This window comes from Drosophila elegans, unplaced genomic scaffold (assembly GCF_018152505.1).
Source record: "Drosophila elegans isolate 14027-0461.03 unplaced genomic scaffold, ASM1815250v1 contig_814, whole genome shotgun sequence".
Taxonomy (NCBI): Eukaryota; Metazoa; Arthropoda; class Insecta; order Diptera; family Drosophilidae; genus Drosophila; species Drosophila elegans.
Genome location: NW_024546167.1, coordinates 17023050 through 17038813, shown reverse-complemented (window position 1 = coordinate 17038813; position 15764 = coordinate 17023050). Strand labels below are relative to the sequence as shown.

The 15764-nt window shown below is 43.3% G+C and overlaps 8 protein-coding genes across 8 annotated transcripts; 3 read left to right on the top strand and 5 right to left on the bottom strand.

The window, feature by feature from the left end:
- The first annotated feature begins 38 nt into the window (after positions 1–38).
- On the top strand, positions 39–1330 carry LOC108147804 (ankyrin repeat domain-containing protein 39). The gene is made up of 3 exons (XM_017274545.2): positions 39–148; positions 214–420; positions 481–1330. The coding sequence occupies exons 1-3, from the start codon at positions 46–48 to the stop codon at positions 714–716; spliced, it is 546 nt and encodes a 181-aa protein (XP_017130034.1). The 5' UTR covers positions 39–45; the 3' UTR covers positions 717–1330.
- LOC108147784 (ankyrin repeat domain-containing protein 17) lies at positions 1266–4477 on the bottom strand. Its single transcript, XM_017274524.2, has 3 exons — positions 4096–4477; positions 1746–2969; positions 1266–1687 (listed from the first exon to the last, which is right to left on the bottom strand). The coding sequence occupies exons 1-3, from the start codon at positions 4313–4315 to the stop codon at positions 1332–1334; spliced, it is 1800 nt and encodes a 599-aa protein (XP_017130013.1). The 5' UTR covers positions 4316–4477; the 3' UTR covers positions 1266–1331.
- Positions 4478–4666: 189 nt separating this feature from the next.
- Positions 4667–6644, bottom strand: LOC108147792 (eukaryotic translation initiation factor 3 subunit H). The gene is made up of 3 exons (XM_017274531.2): positions 6514–6644; positions 5382–6059; positions 4667–5046 (listed from the first exon to the last, which is right to left on the bottom strand). Exons 1-3 carry the CDS (start codon positions 6592–6594, stop codon positions 4789–4791), a joined length of 1017 nt encoding a protein of 338 aa, XP_017130020.1. The 5' UTR covers positions 6595–6644; the 3' UTR covers positions 4667–4788.
- Positions 6645–6686: 42 nt separating this feature from the next.
- Positions 6687–8459, top strand: LOC108147789 (UDP-galactose transporter senju). The gene is made up of 3 exons (XM_017274528.2): positions 6687–7025; positions 7092–7209; positions 7273–8459. The coding sequence occupies exons 1-3, from the start codon at positions 6941–6943 to the stop codon at positions 8228–8230; spliced, it is 1161 nt and encodes a 386-aa protein (XP_017130017.1). The 5' UTR covers positions 6687–6940; the 3' UTR covers positions 8231–8459.
- On the bottom strand, positions 8455–8918 carry LOC108147812 (protein D7). The gene has a single exon (XM_017274555.2). It carries the CDS (start codon positions 8842–8844, stop codon positions 8563–8565), a length of 282 nt encoding a protein of 93 aa, XP_017130044.1. The 5' UTR covers positions 8845–8918; the 3' UTR covers positions 8455–8562.
- Positions 8919–9691: 773 nt separating this feature from the next.
- Positions 9692–10491, top strand: LOC108148017 (histone H3.3A). The gene is made up of 2 exons (XM_017274852.2): positions 9692–10072; positions 10152–10491. Exons 1-2 carry the CDS (start codon positions 9791–9793, stop codon positions 10278–10280), a joined length of 411 nt encoding a protein of 136 aa, XP_017130341.1. The 5' UTR covers positions 9692–9790; the 3' UTR covers positions 10281–10491.
- Positions 10492–11001: 510 nt separating this feature from the next.
- On the bottom strand, positions 11002–13177 carry LOC108147847. The gene has a single exon (XM_017274605.2). It carries the CDS (start codon positions 13061–13063, stop codon positions 11162–11164), a length of 1902 nt encoding a protein of 633 aa, XP_017130094.1. The 5' UTR covers positions 13064–13177; the 3' UTR covers positions 11002–11161.
- Positions 13178–13460: 283 nt separating this feature from the next.
- LOC108148073 (26S proteasome non-ATPase regulatory subunit 14) lies at positions 13461–15017 on the bottom strand. Its single transcript, XM_017274926.2, has 3 exons — positions 14881–15017; positions 14015–14788; positions 13461–13733 (listed from the first exon to the last, which is right to left on the bottom strand). Exons 2-3 carry the CDS (start codon positions 14777–14779, stop codon positions 13572–13574), a joined length of 927 nt encoding a protein of 308 aa, XP_017130415.1. The 5' UTR covers positions 14780–14788; positions 14881–15017; the 3' UTR covers positions 13461–13571.
- Between the last annotated feature and the right edge of the window lie 747 nt (positions 15018–15764).

The following is a 15764-nucleotide window of genomic DNA, read 5'->3' as shown; positions in this document are numbered from 1 at the left end:
AATTCGATATTGTAACGAAGCACTCGAAATAATCAGCAGGCTAAAATGGATCACCACAACGCGGACAACTGCAAGTGCCACAAGCAGACGCAGCCGGCACAGCAGACGCTCAGCGACATGGACTTTGATCGGGGCATCTGGAATGCGGGTAAGAATAACCTCATCCTTAAACCCATGTCGTGCACTAACAATTTCTTTTCCCTTACTGTTTAGCTATCTATAACGAAGTGGAACGTGTGAGGGAGTTCATCAAGAAGGGCCAGTCCATGGCTCGGGATGACTGCGATTATACGGCTTTGCACTATGCGGCCCGCAATGGCAATGAACCAATTTGTAAGCTACTTCTCGATGAGGGCAAAGTAGATGTGAATGCTGTGACCAAGGCAGGAGCCACCTCCCTGCACCGAGCAGCCATGATGGGTAAGAGAGGCCACTATTAAAAATAAATGTTATTATCATACTAACATTTGTATACCCTAGGACATTTGGAGATTGTTAAGCTACTGGTGGAGCACAAGGCGAATCTTCTGCTGCAGGACGAGTGCGGGCAGAGTGCCTTGCATCGGGCTGCGATGCGTGGCCATCTGGAGGTGTGTCGCTTTCTGCTGCAGCAGGAACCCGCACTCAAGCTGATTAAGGATAACAAGAATAAAATTGCATTTGAATACATCATGGAGAACGCCAACGACGACTTCAAGCTACTGCTGAAACCCTAAAAGGACTTGTCATTACCCTACCGTTCTGCGTAAATGTATTTTTTTTTATAAATTAAGCACTAAAACGTTTTTCCTTTAAAACTTTATTTTTTTTATTTAGTCTGTCAACACGTTTTCTATAAAATTGCACCCGATATCGTTGTAAAATCCTACCTTAAAAATTGCATACGTTACTTTGTTCGTTTGCATTGTGTGTGTGAGATCGATTGTATATGGAAAAGTAATCTTAACATTGGCGTAGTCAAATAACCTAGTAGATACATCATATAAATCAACATATATATATATATAGACTATATACATACATGCCTAGTAAACATGAAATGTGCAAATAATTTAGTTAACTCTGTGCCCGAAAAAGATGTACACACAGAAGACGCTTTTAAAAGTACGAAATTTGTGTGGAAATTCTGTTCTAAATTTGAAATACATTATAAGAATGTTAATATCACATTAGAGTCGTGTAACGAAGGTGTTAATTAATCTGGTGTTTCAGAATTAAGGAAACTATTATAAAGTCCTAACACAACCCTCCACACACTCGTCGCCAATACATACCATATAACCATACATACTATAAAACCTATATAATCTGAATAAATTCCTAAAGCGCATTCAATCCCAAGACTCGGCACATCTTACACCAGGTTTTCGGGCCGGTTCCATTCCCCCAACGAGAGGAAGTTCGGCAAAGTCGCTGAGGTAGAGCTTCAATGTCGCGGGAATGGCAAACTCATCTACGATCCTGCCCAGCGAGGAGCGTTTCTGCGTAGCAAGGTACTTATGCTGCACCTCTGGCCGCGTTCGGAGGGATTTCAGGATGCGCTGGCGGATTTCCAGACGAGCGAGGGACTGCAGTGATCGCGGTTGGCTGCCAAATGAGGACATTTCACACTCGAATTCCAGGCGGGCTACTGGCCAATCCTTGGGCAAAGCTCGATGTTTGTGCGGAAACTGGAAGCCAGCATTGCCTGTAAATTAATTAGGTGTTTAATTAAAAATTCAATATAATTGTTACCATACACTTACATAGCAACCTTGCAAAGGCCAGACTTTTGGCCGAGCAATTGGATCGTAGCTCATTGACCACATGCTCCCGACAGATCTGCGCCAGGTTGCAGCCCTCGTGGATGAGGAACTCAGCCAGCTCCAGTCGATGCAGGTTGATGGCCCGCGACAACGGCGTTTGGCAGTAGATCAAGCCACACACAATGGTGGGAGCACAGGAGCCATATAAATCCTCGCGGGCGCTGGGTACTTTGGCCAGCAAAACACGCAGGATGCTGCTGAACTCCTTCGCACAAGCGATCTGCTGCACGGCAAACAAAACCAAACCCTCGTCCTGGACATCCGGATAGAGGCCCAGCTTTCGATGCTCCTGGGCAACGGTCAGCAGATACTCCAACATTTCGGGCCGTTGCAGATGGATGGCCAGCATGATGGGCGTGTGGTTGTCACCATCGCGAACGGACAAACTTTCGCCGTACTGCAGCAGGAGTTCCACCATCTCCCGGTCATCGTACTCCACTGCCAAGTGCAGGAGATGCTGGGATGCCAGACGACGTGCTCCACGCTCCAGTAGCAGTTTGGCCATCTGGCCATGACGACCCCTCACGGCGTACTGCAGGGCAGTGTGATTCTGCTTATCCTGGAGGTTAATACGAGCTCCCCGCTCCACCAACTCCTGGGCCAGATCCACCAAACTGCAGGCAATGGCCGTCATCAACGGGGTCTCACCCTCATCATCGGTGTCGTTGATATTGATGTTGGTTTGCAGCAGCAATCGGGCCGATTCCATGGACTTGCTCTCGATGGCCACATGCAGCGCGGTCTTGCCATCGCTCAAGGTCTTGGCATTCACCAGAGCCCCATGCTTGATCAGCAGTTTGGTCACTCCGGCGAAACCCGCTCCCACATGGAGGGGGGCATAGCCCTCGCTGTTGACCACGTTGATGGGGGCACTGTGTTCCAGCAGGATGCGTACACACTCCTCGTGGCCCCAGCAGGCGGCATAGTGCAACGGAGTGGCCAAATCGGCGTCGTAGAGGTGCGGATCCTGTTCCCGACAGGACACACAGCACTGGGATATGAACTCGCCGGTATTCTCGAAGGTCTTCGCATAATACTGATACAATTGGCTGTCCTCTCCTCCGCCAACGCCTCCACTGTCAGAACAACTTTCGAACTCATCCACCCACTCAAGTTTCTCCATACCCTCGGGTGTTCGCTCGATTTCCAGACTATCAACGTGAGCTGAAATTCATACAATTCGAAATAAAATTTTCAAAAATTCTTATACAAATAGTTCGAACGCTTGCTTGCCACCTAGAAGTCTCTCGTTCTTCTGCCGTTGCAACTTAAATTTTTTTCGAAAAAATCTATTCTTATCAATGGCTGGCCCACAACACAACGATAACCGGTTATTCAGCTCTCTCAGCCTTCACTTGGTTTTCTCTGCGTTGGCATTTTGCTCGGTGCGGATGTGGGTCATTTGGGTACACGCTTAAAAAATGTAGAGGCACAACAACAAATTTAACTTACAATACAAAATGAATAAAAAAAAAAAATTTACAACAAAATAAATTATTTCTAAATATAAATGCATTTTTTTTTTTTTGAAAATGTAATTTCGAAGGTTTTGACTGTGCTTGTAAATGTTCTTTAAATTAAAATAAACCAGTATTTATATTTAAGACACATTTTTTATGTTTTAGTTTGAACGGTAGAGGAATCCTTAAGTTGTTTAATTAGTATTGCAATTTCGGTATGTCATTTTTATTTTAATTAATTTTTAGAATATCTATTGATGCAACAAAGGATTCTAGTTATTTTCAATTTAAATAAATAAAAGAACGAAGGATTTTTAGTTTTAAATTTTAACTAATTTCAAAAGATAAAAGACGAGAAAAAACAAATAATAACAATAATTTTGTTCATAAAAGTTCCGTCTAAAATAAATTTTTTTCTTGTCTTTGTTTAATCAACTTATTTTAAGCTAGACAAAGGGAGGTTAAAATTTGTTACTTTCGGATAAATATGTATACGATGGCCAATGCATTGTGCTCTGGGGTTGAAAAAACTAACTTTAATTTCGATAATTTCCAAATTTTCTAATAAAATTGTAATTTAATGGAGTCGAGCCCCTTCCGGTTGCTCATCGATTTTCTTTCGGCCAGCTGTTGTCCATCTGCGGGAAAGCTCTGTGCCAATTCAAGGCAGGTTTTCGTTTCATAAGTTCATTTTTTATGTTTACCACAAAAGCACTCAATTTTGTGTTAATTATTTTGCCGGAAGTAGCTGCTTGCTTTATCATAATTTATGAGGCCGATAGTGTTTTCAGTATAATATAGATGATTATCTTAGCCAGCGTAAAACTCACACTGATGGAAGACATCCAGCTCGGGCTCTTCGCAGGATTGCACCAGGAGCTCCAGCAGCTCGGCGTCGCCCAGGATGGCCGCCGTGCCCACGGCGGTGCGTCCGCAAGTGGGCGATACGTACGAGGCCTGTGCACCTTGCATGATGCAGCCCAAAGCCTGCTCAAAATCTGCATTCTGCACCGCACTCAGCAGGCGTTCGTTGAGGTCATAGGACAGCATTTTGCCATTGGGTTAGTGATTATTTGGTTTTAGACTAATTAAAAGCGGGCTAGCAAAACGCGAAGCGAAAATGAACAAACCAAAGGAAAAACTGCTGGGCCTGGCGTGTGTGAAAAGTGTGTAGATGTCGTCAGCGGCTGCAACACTACCCCGGAAAATCCGACGAAAAACTGAAACCAAACAACCGGTGTGCGCAAGAGCAAAACCGGTAGCACAATGTTGGTGGTTGTTTTTGAACGGCCAAGAGGCCAAGAGCATGAGTAACAACTGTTTTGCTGGGGGCGGTTTAAATGAAAAATGTCCTCAGCCCATGATGAGGAAGACAACAAAGAGAACAGAGTCAGCTGGAAATTCGCTTCCAAGCACACTTAATGCTGTTTTGGTTTATTTTCGCCATCTCGGTGTGCGCAGATGCTGGGCTTGTGAATTATGGATGTTGCCTCAGATTAAAAAAACGTTTAACATTAGCTAGTCTACTTGATTTCCTTGGCTTCCTTGGCGTTCTGCAGCGATTCGGTGATGAAGAGTTTGGCCAGCGACTGAGAGCAGAATTGGGCGATGTGCTGGGCATGGGTGTTGATCTGGCCGGAGGTGATGGTGGCCGTCAGCCGGGCGGGCACGGGCATGGGGCGGAACTGCTTGATCACCTCCTCCTCGGCCACCGTGGGCTCGCCCTTCGAGGTGCGTACGGCGTTCTCAGCTGCCAGCTTGGCCAAAGCACGGTGTTTCTCCTGGAAAATCAAAGAAAATTATAAAAATTAAATAAGTAATTAATATATATATACATTTTAATATAATAATAATAAGGATAATACCTTACATTTGCGGTTAAAATGACTATTTACCAATTAAAAAAAAATAATATTAAAAACAAATATATATATATTATAGTTATAGCTTATAGTATACTTAGTTTTTGTCAAAAAGGCAACAGCGATAATTAACTTTTAAAGTAATTAGCTAATTTATATTTTAACTTAGTTAGTTCCCTTTTCAAAATCAAAAGATAACTAAACCCTATCCAAAACCTCTTTAAACCATTATTTTTCAAAAAGAGTTTCCTTACCGTATCCTGCTTGAAGACCACCTGCTGATACTTGTTATAGCGCACAGCCTCCTGGTACAACTCGTCGACGCGCTCGATCAGGCTGCGCATTTGGTTCTCCAGCACGGAGGCGGTGCCCAGATCCAGGAAGTTGTGACCCTTGTCCTCGGGCAGCAGCTCGTTCAGCTCGCTCATCATAATGTTGGTCAGCGGCGAGTTCTTGATCACAATGGGGATCTCGGCGAAGAGGCTCTCGTAGCCCACCTTCAGGGTGCGGAATGCCTCGGGCGTGAAGTCGCCATCCTTGTACATCTGGATGGCCTGCGGCGTGAGACGGTAGGCCTTCAGGCAGAGGAATCCGCGCGAGGACTTCTGCGTGTCGTAGACCACCACAACGGACTCCTCGATGCTGGTCTGGTAGTGGTACTGCGACTCCAGCAGGGCAAGAGACAGGCTGTTGCCCACGTCGGAGCTCTGGTACCAGCCCACATGAAGATGGTCCACGTTGACGCGGCGCAGACGACGCATCACAGTCAGCTGGTACATCTCCTCGTCCATGGTCTCATCGCCGCTCTTGGGGAACGGGAAGCAGTTGGTGATCTCCAGGCACTTGTCCACCACCAGACCGAGCAGGGCGCCCTGGGCGAGGTCCATGTTGCTCGATTCCTCATGGCAGTGCTTCACCATTTTCATGACGGCCTGCGGGAGGAAAATGTATTAATTAGTTGCCAAAATTCCACTTGTCATGCTTTCGTACAGGGGCTTCGGGGTGTTGTTTACTTGTTTTCAAGACGTACAGCCTAATATGTCTTCAGTTTCAAGAAATGTTTTTAAATACGATTGCGAGGTTATTGAAAGAAGTTAATTAGTTGCCTATTTATGCCAATATCGAACTGCATTCGAAAGTAAAAACCCGCAAGGGGACTTAAACTATTATAAACACTTTTAAACTAAGATTTACCATGGAAATTAGTTTATTATTTCTAATGATTAACCGGCCTCTGAACCCCTTTCAATTCACGCCCATGTCTCCACACACACACCCAAAGCAAGCAAATTTTTGAGCCAGCGCGTGGCAACAACTTTGTCGGCTTCCGCACCGGTTTTTACGGGCCAATTTTTGCCACATCCTTTGGCCAGGAGCTCTACTCACCAGTCCATCGCATTGGACATAGTTTATGGTGTTATCCGACTCCTCAGTGCGGGCAGCATGCCGATTTGCGCGATTTGCCATGTTTAATGTTGACGAATTGTAAGCGAAAAGACCCAACGACGTGAACTCGGCTGCGGCAGAATGTGGCGTTTACCAACACTACCTGCAGCCGCTTTGCAACAGTGCTGTGAAATCAGCTGTTGGCCAAGCGATAAAAAAAAGGGCCCAAAATACAACTTTTGTTTATCAGAGAAAAACCAAAGCGACTGAAACATATTTCATTTCCTAGAACACCGAAAACTGGCCCGCTTGTCACGAACAAGCGGAACACTGATAACTGTTGCCAGTGGACTGGAGCCGCGATTAGAAGTGGGTGAAGTTAGTCTTGGTCTGCTATTAGCAACGCAACGCTGGCAAATTCGCAAAAATGTCAACTAATTGGCGAGAGTTGTTCCCCACCAAGCTCACATTTGTGATCTTCCTGCTGTACATGTCCCTATTTATAGGGCAGGGTATGTAATCCTCTCGTGGATCGCTTATCTCATTCGAAGCCCCACCCTAATTTGGATCTTTTGCAGGCATCTTTGTCACAGCTTCCCAGGAATCTAATAACTCATATGGTTACAATACCGTCACGGTTGTGCTGCTAACCGAGGTCTTTAAGTTGATTGTTTCCACGTGCCTGTACTGCCGGGAGTAAGTAGAAATATAGATACTTATTTCCCTCTTACTTGTTAACCTTGACCTTTCTCTACGCAGCCACAACCTACGCTCCCTAGTGCGAGATGTCCACAAGGACCGCAATGTCCTGGCTTTGTACATGGTGCCCGCCTTCCTGTACTGCCTGTACAACAATTTGGCATTCGTCAACTTGGCCACTTTCGATCCGACCACCTACTATCTGCTGCTTCAGCTACGTGTCGTTGTCACGGGCATTTTGTTCCAAATTATCTTTAAAAAGTACCTTTCGCAAAGGCAGTGGATCTCTCTGATAATGCTGACACTGGGCTGTATGATGAAACAGATCGATTTTGGCAGTTTCTACAGCGATACCAATGATGACAGCGAGTTGGCTGCCATCCAACAGAGCTCAATTAATCGAACAGCGATTGATGCGCCACAGGCGCACGGCAAGAACATGTCCGGATTTGACTTCAGCCTGAGTGCCGTCTTCATTCTGGCCCAGACCATTTGCTCCTGTCTGGCTGGCGTCTACAACGAGTATCTGCTGAAGGACAAGGGCGCCGACGTGAATATCTTTGTGCAGAATGTCTTTATGTACCTGGACTCGATTGTCTGCAATGCTGTTATCCTGCTGCTGCGCGGCGAACTTCTGGATGCCTTTAGTCCTCACAATTTAAGCAGTATTATGCGTTTCAGTGTCCTGATTATCATTGTAAATAATGCGGCCATTGGCATTGTCACAAGTTTCTTTCTCAAGTACATGAACTCCATACTGAAGACCTTCGCCAGCGCTTTGGAGTTGCTCTTCACGGCGGTGCTGTGCTATTTCCTATTCTCCATACCCATCTACATGAACACCGCCCTGGCCATCGCGGTGGTCTCCTACGCCATATATCTCTACACCCAGAGTCCGGTCGTTAATCTTGGCAAGGTGCGTCCTCTCGCTAACTTAAGCGATGCCACCGCCAAATCCACGGACAAACGAAAACTGCTGGACGAGGAGGCGGCAGAGTCGGACCTAGACATGGTGTAATTGTAATGCTGTCCTAGCTAGTCTTAGACTTAATCTTAGGCTGTAAATAGTTGTGGAAAAGTGCCTGCAAATGTTTTGAACGCCAGACGACGAATGTATTTGACACCAGGCTTTGTGCAATGCAACAGAGAGCAACAGGCTTGTAAATACCAAAACTTTTGCTTTTCTAGTTTAAGATTCTCAGCGGAAATGTGTTTTAATCATAACATGATTGCTACCAAACTAAAAATGATTTTACATATGTATGCGCTTCTTCAAGGAGCTTCTTTTAAGTCATATACATTATATATGGTATAAAGATATATAATTGGGGGTATCTGGAGTATCTCAGTTTATAGTGCTGTGTTGACATCGTGTCCATCTTCCTGGATGGGTGCAATGCGAGTGGTGAGTGCTATCTGGACAGACTGGTAGCCGATGGCGCGGAGATAGTATGGGCACTCTTTCAGGTGCTCCTCCATGTCCAAAACGCGGTGCGTGGCGTTGTATTTGCAGATCTTCAGTGGAGGTCCGCGGTAGTTCTTCTGGCACTTGACGATGTGCTTGGGCATCCGGAACAGCATAATGCGGTGGGTTTTATCATACGGACATATTCCAAATTCGTAGTCCGACATTTTGCAGTCAATTTTCACAAATATGTAGCTTTTATACGAGTTGTGTGCGTGATAGTCCCGCTATGTTTTAAACTTTCGCCTAGAGATGAGCAAGCCTTCGTTTATCGCTTGTGTTATCGGTAAAAGTGATACCTAAAATTAAATTTAAAATTTAAATTTATGAGTAATGTAGAACAATGTACTATTATTTTGAAATACTTTTTTTTTCATTTTATTGGAAATTAATTTAATTAATATAATAATAAAATATTATTTTCCCGGCAAAATAATTAAAAAAATTATTTCCGATTTTACAGTTCCACTTTTGTATGGCCTGTTTATTTTAATTGGCTTCTTTGAAGTTGCATAAAATGAATCTATAAAACATCGCAGTTTTTCCCAAACATTTTAAGCATTTTAGTATTTAACAAATATATTGGCAAGTTTCGATTCAAGATAATGAAAATGATTTGAAACAATGTACACTTCTTCCAAAATTATAAATTTTATTATACTCTTAAGATAAATATTTCAAAAATAAAAATATTATCATATAATTTTCTTTTACCGTTCCACTCCTATATATTTTCTTTTAACTTATATAAAATTAGCTTATGATTGTCTTTTAAAGTCTGCAAAAAATGTAAATATATCTTCATGGTATTTCTTACAAAAATTAAAATAAATTTCTTTTGAGTTCTATAACATTAAATTTGTTTGCAACATCTCGAAACAGGTTCTATAACATTTATTTTGCTTGGAACATCTGGAAACTGTTTCCATATACGGAATACCCTATATGTGTTTACAGAAAATACGGTCACACTCCGACCACCGCGCGTAAACCCTCCCCTCCCTTTCATTCCCTTTTTCCATTCATTCGACGTGAAAATTTCGTACAGTTCGGTCAATTGTCAACTCTATTGCAAGCCCCAATTAATTTGTTAGAACATTAACCAAGTGAAATATGGCTCGTACCAAGCAAACTGCTCGTAAATCGACCGGAGGCAAGGCGCCCCGCAAGCAATTGGCCACCAAGGCTGCCCGTAAATCGGCTCCATCAACGGGTGGCGTTAAGAAGCCCCATCGTTATCGTCCCGGAACAGTGGCTCTTCGTGAGATTCGTCGCTACCAGAAGTCGACGGAGCTCCTCATCCGCAAGCTGCCCTTCCAGCGTTTGGTGCGTGAGATTGCCCAAGATTTCAAGACCGATCTGCGTTTCCAGTCGGCTGCCATTGGAGCCCTACAGGTAGAGTAATCTTACCCCCCCGACTATTTCACCCGGACATGTAATAACGTGGAACACTTAATTCATACGCAATTTGCAGGAGGCCAGCGAGGCGTATCTGGTAGGTCTCTTCGAGGACACCAATCTGTGCGCCATCCATGCCAAGCGCGTCACCATTATGCCCAAGGACATTCAGCTGGCCAGGCGCATCCGAGGCGAGCGGGCCTAAATATGCATCATTTGTTCCATATCCGCCATCTTGGATTGGAAAACACAGTGGCGGCAAAAACATCAACCCACAGCTGTCTTTTTTTTTTTTTTTGGAAAGATTGAAATGGAGGTGGGGATACTTTTGACATCAGTGGCCGCCGCTTAGTTTTTAGGTCTATCTGTACTTATATATAAGCAATAAATTAACAACTACGTATGTTCAAATAAAATATATTATTCTTTTTGTAAAATTCTAACAATTAAAAATGATTTATTTACATGCTAGCAAAGAAAATATCTTAGAGAGACTTGTAGAATTTCGACAGTAAATGCTAGCAAAGAAAAAATCTAAGGAGACTTATAGAATTTCGATAGATGCAGCAATCTGAACATAGAACTAACCCTTAAATCCTTAGGAGATATCCTTACATCTTGATCGACAGACTTATTAGTCCACTCTAAGAAAGCGATTCCTTTTAAAACCTGAAGATAGCTATAGATAAAGAAAACTTTCAGCCGCTTTTTTTTGGGGAAAGGTTGTCATTAGTTATTTTATTTGTACTTATTTGTTTCTAAACAAAAAAAATTCTGCAACTCTTAAATAACTAGAGGGACTTTTAGAATACGGACAGTATATAATTTTTAATAAATTTTGAAAATTGAATATAGGAAGTAAATAAAAGAGTTAAGTCCCCTTTAAAAAAACACATTCGTTTTGAATCCCCCCTAAAGGTAACAAATTAAGTTTCTATAAATGCTCTGTATTTAATTAAAAGTTGCTTAAAACTAAAATACAGTCGGTCAAAGATTTTTTTTTTATTGATTATATCAAATTTGTTTTGTATTGTATTTAAACTACAATGAGGTAGACAACGTTTTCTTAGATAGATAGTTTACTTATCAAAAAAATGGCTTGAGCGTTTTTCCCTGTACTTGTCCAGGATCTGGGCAGTTAAAGGCGTGAACAAATGCGGGTAGCGTAACCATGGCATTAATGGGAGGACTTCCCATCACCAAATCGCTTTCTTCATACAAAGTGCTACCAAATGAGCTCTGGCCGAACCTGAAGAAAAACAACTCCTTCAGTGACATTGTGGTGAAGTTGGGCTGCCTTTGGCTGAACTTTGAACCCTCTGCGAAGTAGGCTTCATGGGCTAAATTCAGGTTTAGGAGATACAACTCCCGCAAGTGCTGCAACCTTTTTGGATGCCCAATGTCTATGCAAATAGGGCCGACGGTATTTAGCTGGTTGTCATCGAACATATGGAGCAGATTCAGCTCGTTTCCCTTACAATTGCGTATGCCAAAACTTCGCATAATTTGGACGCCAAAGCGGATGGCCAGCGGAATCATCTTAAATATGTCATGGCTGTTGGGGTCGAAAGAGGGATCCGCCAGGATGTCATAGGACAGATATATTGTGTTTCCATTCTCCTCGAATGCAGATTCGAAAAAATGATTTGAGATGGGATAGGTATGCAGGATGTACCTCCTGACTTTGGCCAATGGTTGGTCAAGTGCACTTAACTCGGCACGCGTGCGTAACTGCAATAGCTTCAGATGGGCACTATCGAGTGCCTCGTCGTCTTCGAACTCCAAATCCTTATAGAAGTCGGCTACGAAACGTCGATGGCCCGCTTTTCCTGGTAGGTTTCCAATGCTCAGACTAAAGCTCTTCAGCCTTTTTTGCAAGGAAGTGATCTCTGGTGCCGTCAGGTTTAGGGAGTTTCTTTCGAGGCGGACGGCAAGCTGGTGGCGCATGGCTTCGAATACCTTTTCGGCTTGGTTCCGGTAGCTCCATAACTTTTTGCGACCCAGTATGCGTTCCTCATACAATAAGTTACTGGCGAATTCCATGCAAAAGCGAACGGCATTCACACAGGAATTACTTACATCATATTTTGACTTTCCCAGCGAGAACATTGTGAAGAAGTGAAAGCGTACAGCTAGATAAGTGGCTACCACTTGGCTATCAAAGGTCCTTAATAGTTCCTGGAGCCTCATGATGTAGTACAGATCCTGCACTTGCACTTCGAAGTTGGGCGGAAAGCGGCGACCGAAGACGATCTCGAGGTACTTGCTCAAGGACACTCCATAATACATCTCCAGATCCTCTAGACTTATCCGTCGTTCTTGGGCATTGGCGGAATCCATTTCCCACTTTATATCGTTTTTGAATAGCGATTGAAGGGCAGAATCCAAAGGCACTAACTCATTTACAAACTTGCAGGACAAGCCAAGACGATGTATTGATTCAATGAACCGGAATTTAAAATCATACTTTTTTTCAATAACCACTATGGTGTTGGCACTACTGTCTTGATCTTCTCTTACGGTCATCCCAAACATGACGTCATTCAGGCCATAGCGACGAAGTCTGGCCAGTGTCTCCATCCATTGAAATTTCTCTTTGGGCCATTCGATACCTGGGGGTGTCTGATGGGGCCACTGAATGTCTTCACCCGGTGGTACCAGGTCATAATACTTCAACGGTCTATGGAGCTTCGACGACGCCTCACAAATCTCGTAGAAGCGGCGCAATTTCTCCTCCAAGCTATGCTCCTCGAAGATTTGGTCCTTAAGTCCATCGAATAGGATTTGAAACTGAGCATTTACCGTCGGTGGCTCTTCCCATTCGAGATTCTTTTGCGAAGAGTTGTAGAAGTTCTGGCAGGGCTTGCCTTTATGGTCCATCTGACTAAGCATCCGGTTGAAAATTTCGACATTGGGATCTGTAGCTGCAATGCCTGATATTAGCATCCAGCTTAGCCATATCCAGAAAAATGGTCTTGATCCAGCCATTTTAAGTTAGCAGCTGAAAGGAATTAGAAATCTATCTTAAACATCTGACGCAATTGTATGAAATTCGCTGTAAACTTAGGACGCCATCCAACAGTTTGTTATTGAATTTCAAGAATTCGCAGTGTGACCGCGAAAATGTTTGCTTTTTATTTTATAAAATACCGTCAAGCTCGGAAAAAATATACCATTTAATTATTTTTGTCGTGTCACGAACGTTTTTTTTTTTTAAATCGTATTTTCGTTATTTACTATACCACTATATATTAGTTTGTCTGGACGAAAATAATAATAAAACGATTATGACCATGATAATTGACACTTTTCAGCGATCTCCCAATATTTGTCTTTGGAGTGTTCCCAAATAGTAATCCTTATACCATTACAAAACCAAATTCGCTTTGTGTAAAACTTTGCTCTAAACAAAAGCTGTTTTTATCTTTTAATACGATTAGCTTAGCGGTTTTTGTGGGATGAGGGGAAATTGTTTGAGGAGAGCAAATGCAAAAATTTACTTAAAAACTATGGTGTCCAGCATAGCGCCCAGGCACTGGACTATGTTGTTCTGCATGACCTTGTCCACCTTCTCCTCCAAATGCCGCTTGGGATCCTGCTTGCCCACGTTCTTGATCGCCAGCTGTTCAGGCGTCATTTTCTCCTCGTCCTCCAGAGACTGAAAGGAAAGTTAAGAATTGAATATTAAAAACAAAATTCATGTCCTTAGTTTGCCTTTGCTATTCAGTTCCCTCTTTTTAGAATTCTTAAGAAGCATAAAATTAATAAATGTGCAGAAGAAAAACCTGTCATTGCTATGATTACAAAAAAAACCTATGATCTTTGAGAGTTTTAACTACATTTAAAAGCTGGCTAGTTGTTAAGGTTTTAGCCTTCCTGATCTGAAGACACTTAACAATGCAACAATGAATGAATCACCAACCAGATGACATGACCCACCTTATTGTAGTTCTTGGCCAGATCGAGCATCTCGGCCACGGTGTCCTCGTTGATTGAACAATGCTCGTTGTAGTCGGACAACGTGAGGCCATCCTTCCACGACTTTTTGTGCAGATTGAGGAGCATTTTCTGCTCCAGCTCGTTCTTACGGTAGTTGATGCTAATCGAGTAGTAGTGGCGATTGAGTCCGTGGATCAGGGCCTGCACGGATGGCTTCTGCAGGTGACCCAAATTGGAGGTGGTCTGCCGCGGCTCCTGCCCCAGGACCAGCATGTTGGGGTTGATCAGGCGGAAGGCATCGATCACCACCTTGCCCTTGACGGACTGAATGGGATCGACGACTACGGCAACGGCGCGTTCCGACAAAGCCTCGAAGGACTGCTGCGTGTTGATGTCGACGCCAGACAGCCAGCAGCCGAAACCAGGATGCGAATGGTACCAGCCGACGACCATTTCGGGTCGACCCGTCTGCTTCAGCATGTCCAGCATCTTGGCCTGGAAGACGGGATCCACGGCCTCCACGGAGACACCGGTGCCCGTTTGGGGCATGGCGAACACATCGATGACCTGCACCGTATAATCGTCCACGAATTCGCCCAACATCAGACCCATCACCTCCATGGGCACGCCCGCTCGTCCGTGCTTGAGCATCTTGAGCAGGGCCAAGGACGAGATGTACACCTGTTCGGCGGTGTCCACGACGGGCGCATCTGTGGGCGGGGCGGCCTGTGGCATAGCGCCTCCAAGACGTAGCAGACGATCCATTTTATGCGACTATCCGGATGGGATGAATGACGAGGATGAGGATGCAAATACCAACAGAAGTTAGAAACAATAGAAAAAAGCTGAGAGTTGACAGTACTCACCTTTGGGGTTTTAGACACTCTGTATTCGGGGGCAAATATCACCTATTTCCTATAGTTTTACGTGTAATTTCCGTCCCTCGCCGAAAGCAGCAACAAAAAACACAAAGCCGACTCGTTTGATTTTGCAGAAGTGCAAGTAATACTCGCAACAGGGTTGCTTCGCAGGCGGTCTATCGAAAAGCTATCGGAGGGAGAAGATGCCACTTTGGCAAGTTTCCCGCCAAATCTACATATCTGTTATTAGAGATTAGCTACTTGAAAAATTATTTATTTAATTTGAAATGCTTTATTTATTTGATCCGGATTCTAGTTTATATGTATTTATTTTTCATTATAAAATGAGGGTATTAATATTTCTTTTCGATGTTATGTATATTTTTTAGATGTTTTAAAAATCTCTTCTATATAATCATTTACGTGCTTATATTTTTTCAATAAAATAAATAAAATGAATTCAAATTCATTTATTTTAATTCTCCTTATTGTTTAGGGTTAATTTAGCTGTTTTTTTTCAGTCAGCTAGTTGCCAACACTGGACTTGTAGGATTCTTAATATCGATACGTAAAAATATCGATATCAAAAATGGCGGTAAATTTAAGGCTTTTCTAGCTAGTTAATTATTTTTCGCAAAACAAAATCAATTGCAGGACGCCAAAATTCTTACTTGCAACAATTATAAATGTGGCCTGCGGTTGCAAGTTGACTGAGCCGAGGAAAACGAAGACTTTCCGCAAGACCGAACACCGCAAAATTTATAATGCATTTACAATCCATCCGCCCGTCAAATGCCATGGGAAATGAGGTCTTCTCTTCGCCGGCAAGACCGAAACAATGCAGAGCCGCCTTTTTTATTGTGCCAATTAATTGCACAAAAAACCTTTTG